Consider the following 26280-nt stretch of genomic DNA (forward strand, 5'->3'; position numbering starts at 1 on the left):
TCTGAATCATTTTTAATCTGCTCTTAAATCGGTGGGTCGGGTCACATCACAGTTGTTAAGTTGTTATGAGTGTCGTTGGAAAAGTGGGATTTGGGTTATCGATGCGCAGGCTTGCCCTTGACCGACCCGCCCCGGGCTCTAATGGAGGCGCGGCCTGCTGCGCCGTTTGGAAGCTGGGAGACTGCTCTTAAGGAGCAGATGCCAGGGCACAACAGCTGCTCATCTGGCACGAACCAAGAGCCAACTGGCTGGACCCATTACCCAAGAACAAAAACATCAACATGTGTTCAGGAAACCACCACCCTCTCAGAGGAACACACACAGCACACGCTGCACAGTGCAAGCAAACACAAACAGAACAGCAACACGACTGAGTAAAGTCCAGAAATATGTCACAAATAAGAGCATAAAGGCTTTCAGGGGGAACTGGGGCTCAGGGCCACCTGCTGGTGTTTAGGCTGACCTCCCAAGGTCACTGAGAAGGTGAGGTATGGAGCACATCAACAGACGTGGCAGCAACAAAAGCTATTTTTCAGAAAAATGTGCCCAAATTATCTGAAGATTAATGAGGAAAAACTGGACCACTCTGACCCTGTCAACCCATCAATGCTCGTGTTTTTCGATAACTTTACATGGCAGACAATGGACTTTGCTGTCCTTGCCATTGCAGTGTTCAGACAAAATGCTTGGCTCACTCCTGATCAAATTCTTATCATGAGCAGTCTACTCAGTTTAGGTTCCATGCTGAACCACAACCTACTCTTTTAAAGGAAGTTTTTTCCAAAACTGATGGGTGTATTTTCCATCATGGTCCTGCAAAAGGTCCAACATCTCCACCGTCTTGATGTCCACTCAGAGCACTTTGATCAGATCGTAAGTCGGACTGGACGTAAGTGGAATGCCATTCAAAATAGCCGACGCGAGGGTTATAGGTGCTACAGTAGTGGTAGATGGCTGTGTGAGAGTGAGATGCTGGGACACTGTGCTGCCCTAACTGTCGTACGTGTTGCTGGGCTGCTGCGTGCTGCGCTGCCAGACAATGAGTAAAACAAAAAAAAAAGCATCCGCTGGCATCTGCTGGCTGTGGTCGTAAGTACGGGTGGACATATGTCGAGCAGGTCATAAGTTGGATGTTACTTGTCTATCATCATTGTGTCACAGATGGGTGACAGCAAGCATGAGGAAACTGCAGAAAGTCTGAATGGAAGGACGCCAACAATGTCAAACGCAAGACTCACCCTGGAACGACTGTCTGGCTCGCTCCACCAGCTCGTCGATGGGGTAGCTGGCGAGGTCTCCCCTGGCGTGCTTGGTCTTACAGTAAGTACAGGCGTTCAGGCATCTGGAGGAAAAAAGAAGCCAAAAAAAACCATTCAGAATATTGGTGGTGGATTAGAGGGGAGAAACAGGGCTGTCGATTTATGTCTGCTTCTTGAAATACACATTGTTATGTTCAACACATGAAGAGTGTGAAGTGTATCAACGAATGAAGAGGCAGCAAAGGTAGTCAAGAAAGTTACCATCTACTCCTTAAATCCAGAGGTTTGGGGAGAGGAATTGGCAATTGGATTCGGTTTGACTGGTGAGACTAGGTGTCACCAAAACTAAAATTCCACCGAGATTCAGAGACATGCTCTTCCACTCCCAAACATCAGTTCTCTACCCAAATACTGAAGAATAGAGAACTATATCCCCCTTAGATCCGTAGATTGGCCGTCCAACCCTTGTCCTCCACGCCTGCAGTCGAATTACACAGACTTGTTTGAGCCGCATAATCCACAAACAAGTGTCAGTTCAGACTGCACTCTCCACGAGTGCACTTTAAACATCAAGTGTCACGCCAGCAAATACACAATAGCAACATTGGTGCTGAAAAGAAGCTATCAAAAAAACCAAACTGTGACGGAGAGTGCGCGACAAAGCGCCTTTTTGTCCCTCCACACATCACATGACCGTGGACTGACACAGACTCACTGTTGAAGCACCATAAATTGGTTTTCTGTGACAGAGAACTGCTGCTCATGGTTAATAAGCTCTGCAGTGTGATACTGCCACTTTATTTAGCACACAGAGAACAGCATTGTAAGCTACAGTTGTGTAGTTTCAGTGAGTAATATTCACGTTTGCGGGAGACAATGGAGAACGAGTACAAACAGAAGCCTGGACAGACATTGATTCCAATCACAGGATTAACTCAGAGTTTCAAAATGGCTAATCTCTTCAGCCTGCTTTAAATGTAACCTTTGACACGACTTCTGGCCGTCACATCTCAAAACGCTGGCTTTAAAGAGGCGAGCGAATCACCTAGGTGCTGATATTGTTGTGGCCGTTGAGTGTAAATATAGTTTATCACTGCAGTTCTCTGAAATGTCAGTGCACAGACAGTCGCGCACACCGAGCAGCGCTGTCACGCCCGCAGCACTTTTTTTAATGTCAGCGTGCAGGAAAAGTGACAAACCAAAGAGAATACAGTTATCTTTTCATCTATCAATCCATCTCTCCCTCTCGGGGTATGGCTTATCCCGGGCGAGGGCTCGGAAGATGGCAGCTAGGTCACAGGACCTCGCTGTGGAGAAAACACAGACAGATGGGACCCTGCGCGTCCGCACGCACACACTCCTGTACCACCAGGGGGTCCATCCATCTTAATGTGATCAGGCCCAGCTGAGTGGATCACACCAACATTAATCTCTAGAGACAGTCAGTGGCCTGTTTGGGTGTGTGTGTGCGTTTGCATCAATTATGTGCCATGTGCAGCGACTGTGTCACTGTGCTGCTTCTAAACATTGGTCCAGGATCACAATGAGGCATTAGTGCTTTCGACAGCTCCCTCCGCCTAAACAGGCCTGGCGTGAACGACTCAGCACTCCGGAGAAGTGCAAGTCTGCGATGCAAAGCATCTGAGTTTGCACAACAAGGCTGCGAACCACTCTGGGTTGGTACCTTCAGAGAAATGCCCATTGGTGACATGAATATCAAGTGTCAGCCCTCAGCCCTGACCTTGCCACTCCTATCATCACGTGATGGACCTTTTCAAAGTCGCCATTCCTGGTCCACACAGCAGACAGCCGATCTGGGCCTCGCGTCTCCAGCATCCCAACATCAGCTATCAAAGAAGCAAAGGTGTTTCTGGGCTCATTGTGGTCCTCCAGAAGCCAAACAAGCATAACTCACTTGTAATAAGTTTCTTACGAATGAAGTTAAGGTCCTTTGCTGCCGCTCCATCTCCCTCCTGTTTTGTCTTGCTTAATTAACCCTCAGAGGTGGCTGTTGTACTTGACAACTGCGCAGTTAATCAATGTGCTACACTGAGAGAGGCCAACTCCCCGGCGTGTCTGGGATGGCGTTAAAGAGGAAGACTGTTGTGCTGCAGCACTCTTGGAAAGGAAACAAAGAAAGGAAGGCCCCAAGGTTCCTCCATACATTTGTAAACCTCCCTTAAACACACTGCCTCACAAACAACAGTTTCCTTCAGAAGGACTCCCATGTGCGGCATCTTAAAGACACCGACTGGGAGACTGTTAAGCAGGAAAACGGTTTCTCCATGATAAGCATTTAGGGTTTAAACATTAATTAGAAAAGTGCCCCACGCACAAACAAAGCAAGCCTTGTGCACGTGCATGCGCATTGTGCGAGCATGTGCCAGATTGAGGACGCAATCATGAAAACAAAGCCTGAACAGTGCGGGCTTGCCACCAAGCTTTTGATATTGCAACGCAAGGTTGTTGGTCGCGCGCCGTTTTCAGTTAATGTCATCTGAAAGTCAAAGTGGAGTTTTTACAACAAGAGTTAAGGAAAGTGTCATGTTGACAGAAGGCATCCAGAGCAATAAGCAGAGAAGGATTAGCGACCTTTTCTCACAGACGCCATGAAAACTCTGACAATGAGACGCCTTCATTGTTCCTGTGCTACTGCAGTTGACTCAGCTCAAGGCTCTTTTCAGAGAAAATATTTTCAAATGCATTTATGTGAACTGATTTCTTGTTCCCTCAGATCCCACTGTATACGGCAGTGTGTGATGCTCTCACTTTAACAAGAAACTGAAGGTCATACAATCGACGACACAATCCGCAAGAAACCTCTCTGGAATATTCAGCTTTGTAACTATGAAACCATATGCCCTCGCAGGTCTTGAACTGTGCTTCGACTGTTGCATTGCGTTATGGGGTTAGCAGTGTGATGAGGACCTCTTTCCAACAGCGGGTTATAGAGAGTAATAACTCCATTCACAAGACTGTGTTTGTTAGGCCTGTTCCAAGAACACCTCTCAGCTCCCCATGTGTTCATCACCAAAGCTTTTGAATTTATAAACTTGTTTGCTCATCTGAACCACAACATCCCTGAACCTGCCACTCCACTGCCGGTTACTGGAGGCCAACAACAATCCTTCAGTCAGTGGAAACAAGACAACAGGATTGGTCCCTCAGTCTAAGAGACAACCATCAGTGAAGAGCAACACTCCTCAGGTCCGGATTCTTTTGTGGAAAAATTATATTTCAAATTATCTTCACTTACTCAAATCCAATTAGGACCATTTCGAACTCCATCTGTCACAATTACTTCAAAGGTCAAATATCACTCTGGTCTTGCTGCCATTTCAAATTTAAGTGAAGCAATTTATGCACACAGAGACGACACAGCAAGTATTGCCGTATCGTGTGGTGAATAATGATGACAGTCGTTTGAGGTGAGGGAGACTCCACAGTTCTCTGGTCTGATTCAAAATATTACCACATGGAACAGTGCGAGCAGCAGTCACATGCCGACCTTGTATGTATGAAACTGAAGCTGCGGTCCAGCGTGTTGTTTTCAGCCGAGTGTATGGCACGTGCATGAGAGCATGAGTGTGAAACCATGTCTGGAGGGGAACTGCCAGAGTTTTCCCGACTTCTTGTTTTGTCTGTCGGCAGACCTCGAGACAGTGTTTTCACTGCCACAGTCTGGTCATTGTGCGGGAACAAGAGCTTGTTGTGCTCTTGTTTTTTTTTTTTTCCTTGAAGTTAAATGGTGTCATCTGTCCACTGACTTCCACCGCTTGTTTCCCCACACACATCATTATGAGTTACAGTAGCTAATAGCACTGGAACACACTGTGGTAGGAGAACAATTAAGTACTGAAAGGCTGTTTCAAAGGTGCTTCTGGGAGACAATGAGGCTAGAATGGAAAAGGCAAGAAAAGGGGTTGCTGCCTCACTATTATTATTCATTACACTATTTACTTGATTAAGGAGCATTGCAGTTCTGACTCATGGCTGGCGAAAATATTGTGCACTTAATTTTGGCAAAAAACAGATCCTCTATCCTACTACATGAAGAATCCTGCTTTATGAAGCCAAAAAGATTTGTGTTGCCATGAGAGCAGGAGAAAGGGTTTCCATCAGAGGGAATCGAACCCAGAACTTCCTACTGTACTTCCTCACGGATGTTCTTTCTAAAGTCCATGCCATAGTTATGGAGAGGGGCTGTTCGTGTGGGAGAGCATCGTGGGTACAGTACGCTTGGCAAGCGCCGGGGCGCCTCACTGACCACATGACCACATGTGATAGAGGATGACTCCAGTGGTCAGAAATCAGCTACATGGCACTTCTGGCAAACGGCGGCTAAACAAGAAGGAAATGGAATTTGTGGCTTCACTTCCTGTGCAGAGGGGTCAGTCCTTGTGCCACTGTTCTCCAGTGAACTCCTCTAGTGATCATCTCCAGCGTCCCTGGTCGTCCCAGCCCTCCGTGACACAAAATGACAAAATGGACCCTCAATTAAAGGGAAATGAAATGGTATCTCTTGATGGCCCTTGTGTGGCTGGAACATAGAAAAGAAGCCTTGCTCTTACGGACGAGCTGGAAAAGCTGTATGCAAATCTCCCTTCTAACCTGTTGGGTGGGTTCCACGAGTGCGTATGTTCCTGTCAACTGTGCTTGACTGTGACACACTGCGGTAATTCAGTTACTCAGGAGTTCTGTAGTGTAATGTCGACACACAATCTCATTTCGTCAGAGAGGACACATCAATCTTTTGGAGTTACCATGGGGAGCCCAGTCTCTCCCGGAGAGCGAGCGGCTACAGCACGTGTGCCTTTCTGGTAGCTGCATTTGTGTGTTAAGCAGTGGGAAAGAGGGAAATGGAATAATATGTTCAGACCAGTGGAGCTGAAAACTACCCGTACATTGGTTTGATAAACAGCAGGAAGGCCAACACAGCACACTGCAGGGGGAGAGGTGTGTGAGTCCGCTCTGCTCTGAGTGTGTGCAGGACTCATAAAGAAAACAATAGATTTTCTTTGTGTTGGGTTGTGAATTCATTCATTCCCAATCACAGGCACATATCGGATCACAGGCCCTGGAGAGCAGAGCCGACACTTTGGTTAAGCTCAACCAGTCTCAAGCACATCTTCACATTTTTCTGCCTATTTGTTGATGATGCCGCGGATCTGCTCCTCGGAGAGGAAAACAACACACTAAGGGAAAGATGAGATCACTGACCAACCATCTCCAAAATGAAAATGGAGCCGAGGAGAGCGCTGTAATGTGGCTTATGTATTTTTGTTTAAGATGCGAGGAGATATGGCCAATTTATCTGCAGCCAATATCATGTGAACCCCAGAGCTGGGTATTAAAGAGAGAATGGGATCCACATGCCCGAGGAGATAAACCTGGCCATGGTTGTTAGTTTGTGTGTTGAAACCAACGACCGCGAGACGCAGACACCTTCCTTGTTCTGGTTATGTCAGGCAATGAGACAACTTGCACCAGCAAACCCAAGCACATACAGCTAGAACAGCTGTATGCGCTGGCCCTCTACACGTCTTGTTTAGTACCAGCCAGCTCTGATGTCATCTGTGGCAAGCTGGCAACACAAGCTTGATTATGACCACGGCACATGGGACCACAGTTGGAGGCCACATCGGGAAAATGGCGTCACAAGTGGGATGGTCACAAGATCGTTTTGCATTGCTGCATTTTCATCACGGGACAAAGAAAATGGACAACTGCCACAAAGTTACTGAGGGAAACTGACTGCCACTCGGTGGGCTAGCTGATGGGGTCCTAGTACACGCACTATAATGGATATCAGCGTCTTCAATGATGCAGGTTCACATACACTCTATATGAAACTTGTGAAGACACATTGAATTCTGGTCAACAGATAACGTTTCTTTGTTTCACCAGTAAACATTGAACATTTGACTTGAAAGCTGTTTTTATTCATAATCACTCTGCTCTCTTCTCTTTCCTTCACCATTCTACCCATAATGCTGTGCTTTGTTTTTAAAAGTTGCACCACTTGTTTGACAGTAAGTAGTACACTTAATACAAATATATACATTTGCATTTGCATGATGTAACATGAACACAACAACCTAGATTAGTCACTCAACATCTTTAAAACATGGGGCAGCACCCACTATGAAGAGGCCCAGATATGCTTCACCCCAGATATGTCGTCTGGCTCCCCTGAGAAAACATTAAGGCCAGGTGGCGCCCACCTCAGCTTCCAGCCTCCGATTGAAGGGTGTTTTCTGTACTTATCTACCTGGACCGCTTCATATGATCCGTGGAATGTACGACTTGTGCTATTTAAACAAATTGTCCTTGCTTAGTATCGTGTTTTCATCTGGGTTAAAGTGGTAAAATGACATGAGGAGAGAAATGTGACATTCAGCATCACAACAAAGGCTTTTGTGATGAGGCCAAGGTGCAGGGCACCAATACCATTCTAACTTAAAAATAAGAACCGCAGGAGGCAGAGTGAACAAAGGGACGGCCACAAAACGCTGTTTGAACTACAATGTTATTTTTATGCTCCCTTGAGATGTGAGGCAAGTCGCGCTAAAGATTTCCACACGTGTCGCGGGAAAAAAGGAAGACGGCTCAAATGTTTTATGTATTAAATCCTCCACTGTTTGCTGCCACAGAAGAGATGTCATCTCTGTTTACCCACTTATTGTGAGCTTAACCCTGCGTGCATTTGAAGGACAATGATGTGCAGGAGGTGACCAGCCGATGGAAGGGGAAGATGGGAAGCAAAAGAATATTTTCACCGGAACACACAGGATGCCCTTCGGATGACCACCAGCAGCCATTTCGGGAACATTCACAGTGGTGCGATATCGGCGCATTTTAATAGCTTTCACGTCAGCTTCAATCATTTTAAATTCGAAATAGTGCAAAGATGGTGCCAAGAATTCTCAAACTCGGTGTTTGAGGAGGCTTCAACACCGCAGGGGGCCTTCTTCTGCTGACTGAATGTTCTGACTTCCTTCAGGATACAGATGATGAAGACGATTATTTGTTTGGAATCGGAGTTGGAGATCATTACCACCTGACTTCAGCACATTGGAATGGCAATTACGGAGATCATGAGGGCCAAATATGTAACTAAATACAGAAAAGGGAAGGGAGATAATGAAATGAAATGAGCTGCAACAGCGGAACAAAGAGCTTTTTTTTTCTTTTCTTTAAACGCCTGGGGTCTAATGGCAATGGCTCCTCACACAAACAAACACAGCAACACACACACAAGTTTAATGATCCATTCCGACTGAGTGGCAGTAAATTCCTGGTTTATGATAGTGAAGCATCCCAGTGCAACTTGCACACAAAAGGAATTTTACTGTCGCTGACACACACGCTCAGAAGAGAGCCATCGCGTAGCCTTGGGCAAGACGCACAGAGACATGCTCCAGCTTCCCTAATAGCATCAAGTGTTCTAAAACTAGGACACAAAACAGAGAATTAGAAGACAAAGCTGAGTATTTTTCTAGTCTGGAGTTATATGAACGATGAACTCTGCCCTGAGGCTCATTGTTTTGAATGAAGCTGCTGTGGAAGGAGAAGCATAAAACACAACACAAATCCAAAAATAAAGACGCAACAGCAGCTCACAAGTCGGCAGCTGGAGCCCATTGAAGAGCATGGGGCCAATCAGAGCAGATGGAATCATGCTAGGGTTCAAATAGACGCCCTGATTTATTCCCAGTGGTTGAACATGAGTGGAGCAGATCAACCAAAGTTTATGGTTGACGTTCCATTTTCCGTGACATTAGAAAAGCAGCTTCCGTCGAGATGGAGCCACGTGTCACCACGACTCTCTCTCTTGCTGGATAGCTGCTCCGGAGCCAAGCAACAAACCTCTCTGTCCAGAGGACAGCCCGCTTTAAACCCATGTGTTCTGAAAATGGCCACAGTCTCATTCACAAGTCTCATGAAACCACACCATCCAGTTATTAGCACCGATTCACAGGTTCTGAATCGTGTCTACCCAAGTTTACTGCCTTGGATTCACTGCATCAGACATACACAGAATACACTGAGTGTAATTAGTAAACATCCAAAAATATGACAGGTCTCCCCAGCCACTGACTCCTGAGATCAAGTGAGGGAAAACAGATGTTTTGGTAGGAGGGAGGGTTCTTCATGAAATCACTGGACCTCCAGCATCCGAGTCACCTCTTCCAGGCCGCACTGGCCACATGCTTGAAGCCACAACATTCTCGGTCCAACCCTGCCTCTCCTTTGCACGTGTCCAAACATCTCACTCCCCAAACCTTCTCCCCCTCACCTCTCTCATGAGACTCATTTCTGACTGTCCTTTGTCCTTTCAAGTCACTCCTAATGGCAACCTCAGTACGTCCATCTCTGACTCAGAACTAATGACAAATGACTTACTATTGACTAAAGGGACGATGAGAGCGCTTCCCTGCCAGCTTGACGGTCAGAATCAGAATATAAAAACTGTTGCTCCAGAGTAAAGAGGAACCAAAACAGAAGTCATTATTCAACTTTTAGCAACCAAAACCACTAGGTCCATGTAATATCTGCCATCAAAACATTGAGACGATGACGGACGTAACTGGGCTAATGGGACAGAAGAACCTCTAAAACAGCCGGCGGCAGGTGAGGACATGCTGGACTATGTTGACTGTATCCCTCATAGGGATGGAATTAATTTAACGGGGGACGAAGCCAATCTCCCTTGAATGGTTTTTCCACTGAAATTAACAAGCTACGTCCTGAAATCCAAATAAATTTAAAGCGATCCCCGAGTTAAATTATGTCCCAGGTGAATATGGCTTGAGGGTGTGTTTGGTAATTAAGGCGTGAGTAACGGGACGAAAGTTTCATCGGTTATACAGGCTGATAGTCAAGTAGTCGTTTTGATCTTCAGGAGGGGTCAAAAGATGTGTGACCGGATCACACCAGAGGAAAGCCCTTCAACTGTTTCTCTGTTCCGATAATGCTGTGTTATGAAACACAATGATGTTTGACAGAGAAATGATCAAGTGGTTGTGTTGGAACTGGGATCGAACACTCAACACAAACCCAGAGTGACATTTAAACAGCAGTTAGCAGAGAATGAGTCTGGAGACAGTAACCCACATGTTCACACACCAGCACAATCTGGCAGCAGGACACTGAAGACACGCACGCACGCACGCACGCACGCACGCGCACACACGCGCACACACACACACACACACACACACACACACACACACACCGAATCAAGTTTCTCTGACGCAGAGGCAGCTGAACTGATGCGGAGCATTCAGACCTGCGTGTGTGCCGAGACAAAGATTTCTCTGTTGGGGTCAGCTGGCAAATGTCACCAGTGATGTCACAATGACCTCAGAGTAATATTTAAAAAGAGTTCATCCAAAACCCACTCACACATACACATAGTTGTGTGTCAAATCAGTGACACCAGCAACTGACCAAATTACACAAAAGCAGATGTTGAGCAGGGATTTGTGGTAACACCACTGTTATTTGGGGGAGATTTGTCAACAGCCGCTTCACATGGTCAACATATTTGTGTAATCCCCCAGGCTCGAAAAAGAGTTTCGGTTTGAAGAATAAAAACAAGAGGATTTGTTTGAGGCCAGGCTGACCCTGTGAAAAACAACAGCGAGTTCATCTGGATCACAGAGAGAGACCTCCTGCTGGCAAGTGACTGACAAGAGAGCGACATCTGCATACACTTGCACTCACATTCCACTGCAAACAGCAGCTCGACCCACAGCAGCTCATTCGATCGATGGATGAGAAAGAAAGAAAAGTGAAATATACTTGCTCTTCAGGATGTTGAGTTTAATTACTCGCTGGATTAAACTTGAAAACCCCACAACAGTGAGACGCTTAACCATGAAAATATAACACCGAATGAATGGGTTTTCTCAAATGATCTTCCACTTCCAACTTAGTTACGTCGTCTTTTCTCAAACACACCAGTCTGTTTATTAAAATTAGTTTAATAAAGAGGTGTTTTGGTTGCCATTCAAATGTAAACATTTTTTTATCATATTGAATACATATTGAATATTTATATTGAACATATTGAAGTTTAACCAAATTTGTTTCACTTTCAAATTAAATTTGGATTAAAATATTTTAGAAAGATGAGTTGAATTTGGTCAATCTCCAAACCCAACCAATAAAAAGCAATGCATGCTAGTCATAACTAAATTTAGACAGATAAAACCCAAGCAAGACACATTAAAACCATGTGATTCATTATCATGAGAATAATAATGATGATATTTCTTGATTTGGCAGAAAAGTTAGCGGTAAATTTGACTAATGACTACAGGTGAATTAGGAATAAATTGAAACAGAAGCATGGATGGAACTCCAGCTCATTAGAGTGCTGATGGTAAAAACTCCTCCTGAAGCGTCCTGTAGGTGATTAGACCGAGGTGGGTTTCAATTTGGGCTCGACAACGATGATGGCAGCTTAAGACGCTTATGACCAATACGCCAACTCTTAAAGAAAACCCTTAATACCTTCCAGGCATGAGCTCGGTAAGTAACACAAGATTAGAGTGTAATCGCGGTATTATCTTCAACTCTGCAAGCTAGACAAAAAAGCCAGCTTGGCACAACCTGCTTGTTTGTTTCTGTCCAACAAGTGCACATTTTCACTCGCTAACAAACGCCAAGTGGAGAATTGAAACTCCTTCACGCAGCACCAACAAACGACTTGCATGTTGGGCTCTGCGTTCCCCCCAGTTTTGCTTGGCTATGTTGACTTTTATGCAAAGATATTCTGGGAAAAAGTTGACTCCATCCAATCCACGTCTCTTGAAATGTGCTGTGTCTGCAAGTGGTTTACTTCTTTGCTCGAGCAACTTGGAGAAGTGTGACGGCATGATTGATGGATTATCATGAGTGGAGGCCAGGCACAGTGGAATTACTCAGTTGTTACTCAGTTTAACTGGCCCGCTGAGGAGCAGCTGAGGGGTTACTGGGGACACACACATGTGTAAACCACATGAAATGACCCCATAAAACATGGCCCGAGGTGTGTTTGTACATACAGGAGGGTAAATAACATTGTGGTCAGGTTCATCTGCAGCACAGTGTGTAGCGCTAACATTTCGCTACGGATTCTCCTCATCAGTTCACTTCTGCAGGCGATGTTCTTGAAAAAGTCAGCCACGGGAAAATACATATGTAAACATGTGGCTGGAAAAACTGAGTGATCGCACATCAGATCTGAGCAGAGAGAGCCACATGTCTGTACAGTACAACAGCACAATCTTTTGGGCATTATTAATACATTTTGACATTATTATGATCACATTATTAAGCAATAAAATGTTTTCATCATAAATAATTGAGTGTTAAAATGATACTTTTTCCACATTGATGGTTCAGCTTGTGATTTTCAGACGAATACCTATTTTCTGAATTGGCCTGTCAAAATAAATGGACCTTCCGTTGTGGTGAAGATGTGTTTATTAAACAAGGTCCTACCCTGTGTTAATGGAGATGATTTCTATCAGAGGGTTCTTCCGTATTTTGGGGAGGTCCAGTCTGGCTCCTCCAAGTCTTCGCCCTCCATCTTTCTTCTGACCTAGAAGTCGGACAGAGTGACCTGGATGGGAAGAAAGACATACAATTAGAGTCAAATAATAACCACTTCTAAAACCAAGAGGAGGCTAAAATATTGAATTCATATTAAGTAATGAAACTGTGGTGAGAGAATAATATAATTTCCTTCTGGTGTTTTGGGGAAAGTTAATGCCACTGACAAACACAAAAGGATGTAAAGAAGTGAGAGCTGGCAGGGTTGATCAGAGCAGAATGAAGGGAGGCTTCAGATGATGAAGAAGCTGAGGATGGTGCCGGGAGAGACCAGAAATGAGAGGACACTGAGAGGAGGGACTATATCTATTACTGAATCAGATATACGGAACAGAATATTTTAGCTCATGATCATAGGATTCATCACATTTGTCAAAGTAGGTGACTTGTTTGGATTATTAATCTCATTAAAAGCATGTTACATTTTCCAGTATATATAGCAGTAGATCAGACATAATTCCATATCTACAACACCATTAGTTGGCAGAGCCAGCGTATGATAAAGAGCAGCCTTCCGAGCCCACCAGAGAGCGACGTCCAGTCGGGGTCCCTCCTTTCTACCTCACTAATACGCTTGCAGCAAACACGAGTGCGAGACGGAGGCGCTGAGGGATGGAATTGTCTTCCTGTTTTCATCTGCTTTACATGGCTCTCCTGGGAGGGTGGGCGCAGGGCAGGAAGCTTGGGCATCAATTGGTAGATAAAAATGACAGTCTGCCCCAGAGGAGGACAAAGAGCCAATCGCTGAGGCGTGACTGGTCCTAATATCCCAGTACAAGAAAGGAAATGAGCAAACTTCCCTGGTGCGGGACATTTGGCTTTCTTACAGTTATCTGCGCCTGATAAAGATCGATTCATAGGAAACAATTTAATGTGCGATCTGATATGTTTCCCTCTGCGGCGCTCTCTCAATGCTCATTTCATCTGCACAGCAGGGTCTGGATATCTGGGTGATCAAATACTAACGATGAAACAATCCACCTCCTTCTTTAAACATAAATGAATACATATAAATGTGAGACGTTTGAGTGCATCAGAGCAGCACTCTCTTTCTGTGGTCAAGGCAATAAATAGTTTTTATTCTCCACACAAAAAAAGTTTGGTAAAAAGCGTTGACTTCCGTTGAGGTGAACAGATTTCTCTGGTTGAATTTTAACTGATAAATTCCATCATTGGACGTAGCAAAAGTCAAGCGGATATTCCAAGTTCTGTTTTGTTAGATGTTGAATAATCATTCTGACTAAACGACACTAAAACGATCAATGGGATCTTAACTGCAGCACACTTGATAGATCATCATGTCACTGAACACACGTCGTCCTGAATGACATCATCCATAAAACCTCTGGTCACCAGCGGCGGGCGACGATCATAATATCAAACTCAGATGTCTCTGTGACTACCAAACCAAACGGATAACAATAAAATTGACTACTTCCATTGTATCATCTCAGGAATATACCAGGAGCCAAATTCAATTCTCGGGCCGAAGGGGCCCATCAATGAAAGATGAAATACTGAACTTGTTGCAGAAGAAAACTGGAGGACGCTGCCCAATTTGTCATCTCAATTACAGAGTTGAAAGGGGCCAACTGCTGTGATGGAAAACCCCGAAGACACGCCTGACCCAATACCACTCTCTAGTTACCCACTCCCCGAGTCCTTCCCCTCCTCAATTTCTTCAATCTCACTCTCCTTTGTTCTCTTCGCTCCGTCATAAATACAAGCAGACATAAATCCTTCCATAAACTCATAACTGCCCATTATAGCATGCTGGACGAGAGGAGGGGAAAAGCAAGCAGAGACGGATGGAAAGGCGGACGGATGGATAGCTGGAAGATGAAAAAATATATCAAGGATGAAAGATGTATAGGATGCCAGATGGATGGTCGGATCAGAAAGGAAGAGAGCTAAAAGGATGACCTGTTGACCCGCGTCTGATGTCTCATAAGTGCTGGGTCCTCTTCTGCTCCCTGGTTTGATTGTAAAGGCGAATTGAAGGGGGGTGGAGGGGAAGAGGGGAAGAAGGGACGAAGTGGCGGATCAGCGGTTGGGGACAGGTTTAATGTATATCATTGTCTTTAGGTTGGTTCTGACCAATCACGACGATTGTGAACAAAGAAGGATGGAGGGATTCTCAAGGAGAGACCTTATAAAACAGCATTCTCCAAACTAACAAAAAGTTGTATCCTCATCTTTTGGGGCTTTACTTCAGTACAGTTCTCTGCTCAGGTTCATTTATTTACACGGGCATTTCGTGCATTCATTTAGTGCTCACATTTTCTGGAGTAAAAAGCAACAGCGCAAGAAAAAATGCTAAAAGGGTCAAGCAAATCAGTTTCATTCCCTTTTTCTCATTCTGTGGAATTCTGCATTGAATTATCCGAATTCAGCCAACTTCATGTTTTCATTTCCTGTTCAGTTAGTGTAACAGGAAATGGTATAAGCGCAAAATAAATGGACTATTTTGTATGTCTTTCTCACATTTGAAAGATAACATACAGATGCAGATGCAGATTAGGAACAGATAGACACTGATTGACAGCTACTGTATCATGAAGCTTCATGATACAGTAAAATAATGTGCTCTAACTTCCATGACTCTAAATCTACCCTTTGCTTTCTGCTCTGAAAGTTTCAATGTTCTTCATCTCATCTATTCCCGATACAGGCAAAAATCGCCCCTAAAACATTGACACCAGTGACACTAGCAAGCCTTTGAAAATATGTCTGACCCGCCTCAAGTAGAGGTCCTCCAGTTTCGGCAAGAGTGCTGGGGAGCAGAGCGGATGGTACCCTGACTCCCTGGCTTCAACTCCAGACCACGACCCTCCCCTGAGAACGGTTGTCTCTGCACCAGAACCTTCCACGTCGACCCTGCTCCAAGCTCAAGCTAGCGTGGCTCTAAATCCATCCCCAGTGACGACGCCTGCTCCCAGGTCACTCAGGTGACACAGTCCTCCACGCTACAGAGGATGTCTCTCTAGTTTTCGGGAATGTACAGTAACCTGGTCAGGTTTTGGTTAAGACCCAACTATACTAAACAAAACACAGAGCAGCATCCATTCAGCGCTGAAATCATCTTCGCTCCATTACGTCAGTTCGGCACTAGCCTCTAATCACAGCTTCCTTTGTCAGCGATCATATTTGAAATTGTGTTTGTCCTGGTGAAATAAGGATCACAAGGTTATATTGATGCTATATAGCCTCTGATCTGTGGCTAAGTAGATACATTAGCCCATCTAACCTTTGGGCCCCCGGCCCTGCATCTGTGTCACTCACACACTGAATCTTAAGGGTTTGAGAAGCTCCATCAGGAGAAATGGAATCATCTACGCCTCTGATCTCGGATCGATATCTGGAAGTTATAAACAAAGAAATCAAAAACGCTCTGTGAAGACAGCGTCGGTGTTCCATAAAACCACCTGCACACAAAGAGCCAACAAGGAGCTCCTTGTTTAATGTACAGGACTCTGAGAGAGAGCAGTTCAAACATGCACTTTAGGTTACAAGCAGCGTGCATGACTAAAAGTGCCTTTACAGTAGCGCCATTATAAAGTGACAGTTCATTCTTTTAACAAGGAGACACACTGAATATACCGTCGCACACTTGAAGCTCATAAAGGCACACCAGACTCCTGTCATGTGGAAAACAGACCTGCAAGCAATTTTGGCGCAGCAAAGGACTGCGTCTATTAACAGTTCATTGGCATTAGTATTTTAGTAACCATTACAGAAGGCAAATCCCAGAGCTTATAGGTTTATACGCAGGCCTTGGAGCTACAATAACAGCTCTCAATTTATACAAGGTCGTAAAGAACGGTAATGATACTGGCGGAATTAGTTTCTATAGAAGAGGCACGGAAGTCATGAGATGACAGAGAGAGAAATATGTTGAGGAAGGCTGGCGAAATCGTGTGTTTAGACTTGATGACTCAGAGTAAAATGAAGCCTCGGTTTGATCGTCCTTCATTAACGCTGCGGCTTGTAGTGCAAACTAGTTACTCAAACACACAGCAAATCCAATCTGTTCTTTATTAGCCAACAGCTGGGGGTGTATGACAGCTTGACTGGACGCTCTCACACTATAAACTCTGCCTGACCTTCATTAAACAGTTGAGTGCAGTGGATCGCTAATAGTTTAAATGGATGACCTAATCACTTCCATGCCACTCAGGCTCACTGTCAGGCAGAGAAAAACAGCCTTCTCACAACAAACCAGACAGTTTCCCTACGGACTTTGAAATATAAAGTCAGGCCAAGTAAACTACTTATTTCACAGTTTCTCATGGTAGAATATCCAGGGACATGAGCGGGGAAAATAACAGCACTGACCACCTTCATTCCTGTTACTCCTGCCATGCCATCTCATACTCTCCTTGAGTCACCATTTTAATATTTGGTAGCAACTAGATTCCAGCGGAAGCACAGCCATCACAGATTATCAATCAAGGAATGACATATTAGGGATTGTATTGCTGTACAGACAAAGAATGCAGAAAGAATGGTGTCCGTTAATGGATTTACATTTAAATTTCCACATATAGAAGAACATTAATAATTGCATCTCCCTCTATGAACATACATAAATTTTAGAAGTATAACTATTTCAATTTTCATGCAGAAATAAAAGGCAGGATTTGCATGTTCCAATGTCATTTAGATATTTGTGACAAGCGATGAGTTGAATATGCAGATTTTTTTCTCACACAAAAGGCAGGTGTTTTTAGACCACAGAAGCTAGTTTGATCAAAACTGCTGACAGAGCAGTTCTCGAAAGATCTGGGGTCACAGTTGGACTGTTTCCTGATTCAGGAGCAATAATTCTTCAGGGTCCAAACGCGTGGTCAGGTGTGAGACAAGAGAAAGTGCAGTGTGGTTGAGTTCAGGCTCAAGAACATGCTGGCTTTTAAACATATAAAGGGCTGATTGAAAAGAAAGAGAAACAAATGAATGCTAATTCATTCCCTCGAACAGCGAGTGTGAGTGTTACCTTTCACTGCCTCGTCCACAACTTCCACGACACGATCAATCTGCTGCACCTGGAACAGAGACACACAAAAGTGAATCGACGCGTCACGGCAGGACTACACTCAAACTGAAGGCCGAGTATCGACAACAGAGAAACATAATTATATTAAAACAAAGGCGGCATGTTCAGCTACAGAAAGACAAGACTGACAAAGCGCATGAGGCTTTAAAAGCTGGCGGTGTTTGCACTGTCGGGCAGCTTGATTTCGTCGTGTAGAATCAATAGAGAATGAGAGACATGTTTAGGAACACGGCAATTAAGAGGTAAACAGGCTCAGATGTTTGTGAACACAGAAGTCTCTAAAAACATTTACGTCCAAAACTGTGTGTACCGATGGAAGCGCCCCTCAGACCAAGGCATCAAGTCGTTGCACAAGTTCTGTCTTTGCTCCAAGAATCAGAGTGATGTGGACTAGCAGTCCACAGAAGCAACCAATCTGAGAGTAATTGGGCTAAAACTGAGCATAATGGGCTCACGAGGAGGGTGCGGCGGGGATTGATGCGCACTGATGTATTGTTTACTACATTTGCTTACCCACAGTAATCCTCCGATTACCTGGCCAGCGCTGTGAGGATCTGTGTGATGCTTCCTTCGTACAGGATGTGACATGTCTGAGTCAAAGAGGCCCGAAACACGGCAGGCTCGCGTGACTCGCTCTGCCTTCCACACAATACGACAGCGACTTCAGACGGGGGAAACAAAAGCAGCGCGAGGGTCAACTGACCCCATGGAATTCACTCTTCATTCAGCCGTTACAATCACATTCAAATCCACAACTGCTTCTTTGAATCTCATTTGCATGAACCACCAACTGTCACCGCGCCGTCTGATACAAGGACACATTAAGGAAGGAAGGGTGTGTTCTGGAGCATCTCCTCGTCCCCCTGCTATATCAATGTGTAATCCAATCTACTCATGACAATGAAAGGACCAGCAGCGGTGAACTTCCCAGCTGTTTGTGCCCGAGGCTCTTACACATCCACGCTTGTTTATCGGAATGTAATTATATTACACATACATGCCACTTGATTTGAATGTAATTATGTTACACGGTGGCATGTTTGCTTTAATGGAAATGCATTATTTATGGTAAAGGAGATTTAATCCAGCATTTGAGCCACTCCCAACCCCCATCCATTACTTTTGAAGACACTTGCCGCAATCAGCATGTGACATCAGGCAGGTTGATTTACCACAATCTCAACGGCGTATTTCGCCTCCTTTCATGAAGTCAAATTAATTCAGCATAATATGGCATTCCATTCAGGGAGTGAAAAATAAGTCATGCAGACTAGTTGTGTACAGATTGCTGTGTAAAACGTACAGGAATTATTTAGCTCTGCTAAGCATAAATGAGGCAAACAGACACACACACACACACACACGGCCCTGAGGAGGCCACTTTGATTCATATGAACCCATGTGTTGGTGAGTGAACTTGGAGCAGTTTACACTGGGAAGATTGGGAAGCTTTTACTTCCAATGATCCAAATCCACAGAAATGAGTTTCCTCGGTTGAACACATTATTAAACAACACCCATCTTTGTCTTTCTGCATTCCCCACCACTGCTGCCACAGAAAGTCACCCTCCAACTTAGGCTTGATCAGTAGCTTGTTTCCTGGTATCTCCAACACTCTCCTCTCCACAAACCATCTGTCCTCCCAAACTTCTTCACATGTCCTTCTGATGCACTCATTTGTGATCTAGTCCTTTCGAGTCACTTCCAATGATGACCTCACTATCATCACCTTTGGCTCTTCTGACTCTGACTCGTTGTCTCCTTCATCTCCAACACCCATGGTCCAACACGGTCTGTCCTCTCTTTGTGTCCAAACCCCTCTACCTAACTTTCTACCACCAAAGTTCTCACATGAACATCCCTTCTGATGCACTCTTCTTCTCACGACAACATCCTCGGTACCTTCTTCCTTGACTCCTCCAGAGACTTTCTCAGGAAGAGTCAGAGCTTCTCTTTCACTCGTGCAGCTGTATCTCCACCTTCCCTGCACTCTCGTCCTCACCAGCCTTGATCCCATTACTCCAGCTCAGTGGTTCTCAAGTGCCCTGCTTTGAGACAAGCAATGACCCAAATCAAGAAACAACCATTCAAATAAATATATCTTAAAGAAGAACGAAGCAACTTGATCCTCGGACATAAAACAACGAAACAGCTTCGTAAGAGTTTCATAAAGCAAAAGCAGATTATTCCCAGGAAAAGACTTACTTTTGACTGGGAATCAGCAGCCTGATTCCAGCACATCTGTTCTACTATTTAAAACTGTGAGCAGTGTATTCTACCAGACAGCTTTTGACACCATTTCAAATTGATTTTAATTGATTTCGTTGTTTATGGGTGGACATTTAAAATGTACTCAGCACCCTCGTTTATGATTTACAACATTGTGTTTCTGTCTACCATGTCATTTTAAAAGCATCTCCTCCAATACAATAATATGAATTACTTGTTTTTCAATTCGTCCCTTAAAATGAATCTTGTTATTTTGCCTCCATCACTCTGCATCAGGCCTGATATTGAAAGGGAAGTGACATTTATATTGCTGTTCATTGTGTTCATCATTCAAGAGGCAGACAAGAGACATTCAACAAGACAAATGTGGTTGAAAATAAATATTTCATTAAGTGGTCAGGAGGTCCACCGTGCTGCACTAATGATTATATTTTTGCAGCAGTTCCACTTCCTTCATAATAAGTTGAATAATTTAAGGTTGATGAATGAAGGCTACTCTTGTGTGGAGCAGGCGCGTGTCTTCTCTGTTCTTTCCTCTCTCATCACACCCTCTGTTCATTTGGCCAGCCTCTTCACCTCACTGCTCTTGTTTTCTGGGGATGTATATCGATCGGCTCCACAGCGGGGAGGCCGAAATAGAACACACACAGCAGGCTGGCAGCCAGGTGAATGACGAGTCAAACGTCTGCAGTTGCCTGTTTTTGCCCAGCAAAGGTCATTTGGTGGACGCCGAGAAAAAGTTCCACACAGCTCTTCTGGCTGCGCACACTCGTCTGAACCAAGATGTCGTGCTTTAAATACATACCCCGATGATGCTGAGGCCCTTGAGATAGTCCATCCGTGGCTGTGCCTGAGGGACGCAGCCAGCCACCACAACCTTCTTCTCCTGATCCTGAGCTTTTCTGAAACAAGAAGAGAACTGATGTCAGTTTCAAACTGATAAAAACTAACTTCACTGATGACACCGGTCGGACCACATTCGGTTTCAGGTTGAATTGTCTACGACCAGCCATCCAGACCCAGACTCAAAACCATTACCACATCCCAGAACCTAGAGCCAACCAAACCACATGCCTGGAGTCCATGAGGCCGTGACCCTGGGACCAGGACAAACCTTCAACAACCGCCTTGATGCAGAACAGAACCACATTAAGGCTCCCGGACACATAGGACTGGGACAGCCGGACCCAAGACTCGAACCTTGTACAAATGCTAGCTCAGACCAGGAACAGAACCAAATCTAGATGCAGAAGACTCAAGATCAATAGCAAAGACGACCCAGACAATCTATCCAACCAGGACCAATATTATGACCCCAGCACAGGACCAGACAAAGACTATCTAAACACCAAATCATCCAGGACCTCAGGCCTGGACGCCATGAACAACCAAGAAATGGAAACACCCCGAACCACAGCGAATAAATCCAAATTACATCCTGGACCTGAAACAGAACCATATAAAACCACCCAGACCAGAGTACCAGAGTCCTCTGACCTGTCGGTCGACCCACATGAGCCTCAAATCACCCAGACACCTAGACACCAGGGCCCCAGGCACCCACTACAAAGCACCTTGACCCACGAACCCAGATGAACCCTGTTGTGCATGAAAATCTCCAGTTTTAAGACTACATGAGCTTGGCCCCCAAAACAGCTGTCAATAATCTAAACACTGGCAGGGTTTCTGATCCAACAGTAGCATACAAAAGGTATTTGATTTTTAAAAAGGTGCTGAAGGGTGACATAAGGAAGATAATGAAGGAAAGGGAGAGACAGGGTTCACGTGCTTCGTGCTGGGTCTGCACGAGTCTTGATGTCACCTTCAGTTAGCGGCAGTGAGATTTGAGACACTCGGTCTGTCTGACAAAAGCTTTTGGAGAAGCTGCCCAGACTCAACCATGAATCTTTAATAATGAAGCCTCCTGACAGCTGCAACTAGGAAAGGGAGGGAGAGAGGGATGGGAGGGAGGAGGGGGCTTGAATGTGAGGAGAGATTTATGGTACAAAGGAGGAGCAATGAAGACTGGATGCAAACTGTCAGTAGTGTTCTGAGTCAGACTGTGTTTGTATTCTTCAGAAAAACAAAGAGAGGTAGTCGTGCAGTGTGTGTGTGTGTGTGTGCATGTGTGTGAGGTGAACGCACTGAAGGTAGGTAAACAAAGTCAGCCTACATGCCTGTGTGAATATAAAAACAAGTATCAGTGGCAGCTGGAGTCAGCATGAGGCAGAAAAAGGGAAGGTATTGTCTGATTTGTAGGATTATTTCAAGCAATATTCTGTCATTCAACTGGGTCAGTCCATCAGCTAAATACATGACCTTCAGGAACCTCCGGCTAGAAACTGTTTTTGGACATGGACTTATCTTTGAGAGATAAAAATGTGTGAAGGTGAAGTCATTTCTGTCCAGATTTACTGACCAATAAGTGATTCACACGGTGTCGCTGCTCAAAATTGAAATGTTCAATAGTTAATTAGAGAAACAATACTTTCTTCTGTTGAGTTAATGTTTTATCTGGTAGATTTTTCTCCCTAATCAGCCCCCGATGGAGGCCTCCCGCTGCTCGGGCTCCGCACACATGCACAGTAGGGGTGGTCTGCATAATTCACACCATCTCCTGCCAAAATGTGCCAAACATTCCTCTAATATGCTCCCGCTCCCTGCCCACTGACTCAGAGCCGGAGCTGACACGGGGAGAGAGCAGACAGCGCCTGAGCCTGAGCCGCCGTCTCACCGCCTCAGGGGGGAGCAGCCCAATCAAGTCGCGCACTGTCCCCGGATGGGATGCGATTTAATGGGATTATGTGATGCGGTTGCCACGGTGATACTCTTGTGCCCAACTGAGCACTCGCTGCCAGTGACCCGGACCAGAGCAGATGTCCCCTGAGATCATAGGATGGGGTGCACAAGTGTGTGCACACATGGTTCCTTGGCATCTCCCCAAATCTCCACATCCTCGCGCATTACTGATTTCTGTAGCCCGCAGATGACACACACACCCACGTACATACATGTTCCTTAAACTTAAACCGAAAGCCATGTCGAGGGAAAACGCATGCACGAGTCCATGCATACATGCACGACCTCTGTGTATGTATGCATGGTGAGGAGGTCTGCGCTGTACATACCGGTTCTTCACGACTGAGCGGACACAGAGAATCAGTCAAATTAGAGCAGACTTAGTGTCTAAATGCATTGATCAGGTTGACTTCTCGTTGGAAATGTGACATTAAAATATCTCTAGGCATCAGATGGACTAAGGAGGATGACCTATATAGGGATCTCTTCAACTTTCGCATGTCAAAACATAAATCCAAAGGAAGAATGTCACTGTCTCACTGCGGTTTCATGCAGCGTGAGGGAAAAGCCAGGAAAACAAAAATGATTTCTAGATCAACACAGAATCAGACGGAGAGGAAATTCATTCGGAGGATTATGTCATGAACGACAGAACAGAGCTGTTTTTAAGTGGTTGTAGGTTCAATCCCAGCCTGGGGGAGGATTGCTGTGAGTGTGCACTTCTCCCCATTCAGAAGAAGACGATTGATGAAGAGCTCATCACAAATAAATAGAATCTGACCACAGTCAAGAAACTTAGAGAGAGCCAGAGGTCTGGCTCACACCTTCAATCGCATCACTCATTAACAGATCTGCAGCAGCCACACAGGCTCAGACGTTACACAACTGTACGCCAAACTGCAGCGCGTGGTGACACCTTGAGTTTTGACAGCGATAATAACAAGCAAGTTTTGTTGAAATTAAGCAGAGTCACACACAGCCACACTAATGATCATATCATAACTTGTATTTTGGATTAGAAGCAGTGTTAAGCAGAAGAGTCATCATGGCAGAGTTAACTCATCAATCACAGCTTCACCACAACAACAATAGCTCCTCGGTATTTCAAAGACAAATGAATCAAACATCATGAAGGTACATGTTTGCTCTCTGCATGATAAAAGGCGTTTGCTCGGCCAATCATTTCACTGATAAAAGTTTTATTCTGAAGCGACAGCCTTCTCCAGAGGCGTGCTCGTGTTTGTGTGGGTACGTGTCCTCTAAATGACTCTCCCTGCTGTTCGACACCCACAGCCATATAACGATAGCGACGTAGCGGGGAAGAGGATGAGCTCATTACACACTGAGCTAGCCATATGCTCCTGAACAAAACCACTGTTGCACACCATGAAGTCATACTGGTAAGGGCAGTTAGGGAAAGCTGGCTAAATAAAGTGTTGCTATCCGCTGCTTTTTGTGTCATTTAACCTGGTAGAAAAGTGAAACCGTCTTCCTTTGAAGAGAGAGGAGACTCAATCAGTGATGTTGACGCTGATTTATATATTCAACTGATGTGATGTGACAATATTCCGGAACTTCATTTTATGCCTCCCTTGTCGTCCTCCCTCATTGCCGTCCGCTCATGTGCACTTCTGTTTCTGGCTGAGTTGACAGTGAGCCAGCCAATCATCACACTCCTGACCTCCTCGCATTAGCATAAGCAGCAAGGGGCAAGGTTAAGTACCCATCAAGCCTCAGTAATTAAGATATGAGTGTGCGTGCGTGCGTGCGTGTGGTTGTGTGTGTGTCAGAGACAGAAGAAGTGAGTGAATTCCATCTTGGTCCTGACTTGAGCTCCCGAACAAACACTATGCTGAACGTAAACACGACATTACCATAAGTGAGTCACATGAGTAAATGTATATTAGCGTTATCTTTTATTCATGCCTCCAGAACGAATCCTAGCTGTGATTGAAGCGAAATGGCTGGCAATGATTGACAGCAAAAACAGTGACTGTGGAGGGAAAGTACTTCTCCTCTGTGACTGAGAGGAAAGTTTCAATTCCAGTGCTGAAACAACAAACATCGTACATAAAACACAACTAGCTAGCAGCCTCTGGGATTCAACGAGAGAGTAAGGAAAGCAATTCAAGGCATCAAATGTAAGAGGGCAGGGGTCTGTAATACAGAAGATGGAGCGAAACTGAGCAGCAAGAGAAGTAAAGTAGGTATGAGTACACGACAAAGTGTCAACACTTCTTACAGATGGAAACGGCTTGTTTGTCAGGTCACTCTTCCATAGGAGGCTTTTTATGGCAGAAGCAAAACATTAACTTGGTTACAGTCTGCTTCATTATATAGAATCTGCAACTGAAACATAGTCTGGGAAGAGTCGCATCGAGGGTAGGACTCCCAGACTATGACTCATTTCCAGTTAGGGTAAGATCTGAACTAAGCAAATCACGTGACTCGGACATTGTTTATTCAGCAACAGAAACGTGACTCACCTGTTGCAGTGCATTATGAACCCTTGGATCATTCATATTATGTTGCAGACTGTTCTCATTTACAGAGGAGCAGAAGTACAAGTTTTAATAGTCGGCCTGGGAAGATCTGCTGTCTGGTTAAGTTACATGTGACTCACAGGATCACATGAAACCACAAAAACTTGGCACTGAACAGAATGCTGAAATATTAAACAGCCCAAGTCGTGTCAGGTCAATAACAATATTGAGCAGGCAACTAGAGTTAAAGTTCAGGCTTGCTGTATGCCTGGATGCACAGCATCTCTGTACAGTACAGTAATCTCTGTAGTGTCAAAATACCAAAGCCTCCACCCACTTTCAACACTTCCCTCCCATCTGCTTTTTGCACATTCATGGTTGTCCCTTTTGGTTCAACTTCATGTATTGAATTAAATCACTTGGAGGGCAAGACTTGGCCTTGGGGCCTGGCACAATCTAATTAATATATATATGTATAAATATAATGGCCAGATTCATTAGACATTGACCCTCGGGCAAAAAGCAGAATTTGTACGACACACCAGTAACTTATAAACAAACAACATTTTCCCATGTGAACTGTTGTGGATCAACCATTCAAGATAGACTTGAGGTTTACAGAGAAGCAGTAATATGCTACGGAATCAATACAGCTATAACTTGGCTAGTTTATGGCGAGTTGACATCGCCGTTGGGTCTACCACGGATAGTAATCGGGCCTCAGTGGTCAACATGGGCCCAGTAAAAAAAGAAAGACGTGGGTGAAAATGCAAAGCTTTTAGATGACATCCTGTTAAAGAAGGCTCCACACACCTGCTCAGCGTTGTGAAATTGCTGACATCTGTCTTGTAAA

At 44.8% G+C, this 26280-nt stretch overlaps 1 protein-coding gene across 2 annotated transcripts in view; it reads right to left on the minus strand.

Moving 5' to 3' along the window:
* cdkal1 (CDK5 regulatory subunit associated protein 1-like 1) overlaps nucleotides 1-26280 on the minus strand; it is a 163145-nt gene that overhangs the window by 97698 nt on the left and 39167 nt on the right. For both annotated transcript variants that reach the window (XM_053888251.1, XM_053888250.1), the window contains 4 exons: nucleotides 20951-21047; nucleotides 17857-17905; nucleotides 12753-12873; nucleotides 1239-1342 (listed from right to left, as the gene is read on the minus strand). In XM_053888251.1, coding sequence (XP_053744226.1) covers nucleotides 1239-1342; nucleotides 12753-12873; nucleotides 17857-17905; nucleotides 20951-21047 — 371 coding nt within the window. The remainder of the gene's footprint in view (nucleotides 1-1238; nucleotides 1343-12752; nucleotides 12874-17856; nucleotides 17906-20950; nucleotides 21048-26280) is intronic.

Source organism: Synchiropus splendidus, chromosome 15 (genome assembly GCF_027744825.2).
Source record: "Synchiropus splendidus isolate RoL2022-P1 chromosome 15, RoL_Sspl_1.0, whole genome shotgun sequence".
Lineage (NCBI taxonomy): Eukaryota > Metazoa > Chordata > Actinopteri > Syngnathiformes > Callionymidae > Synchiropus > Synchiropus splendidus.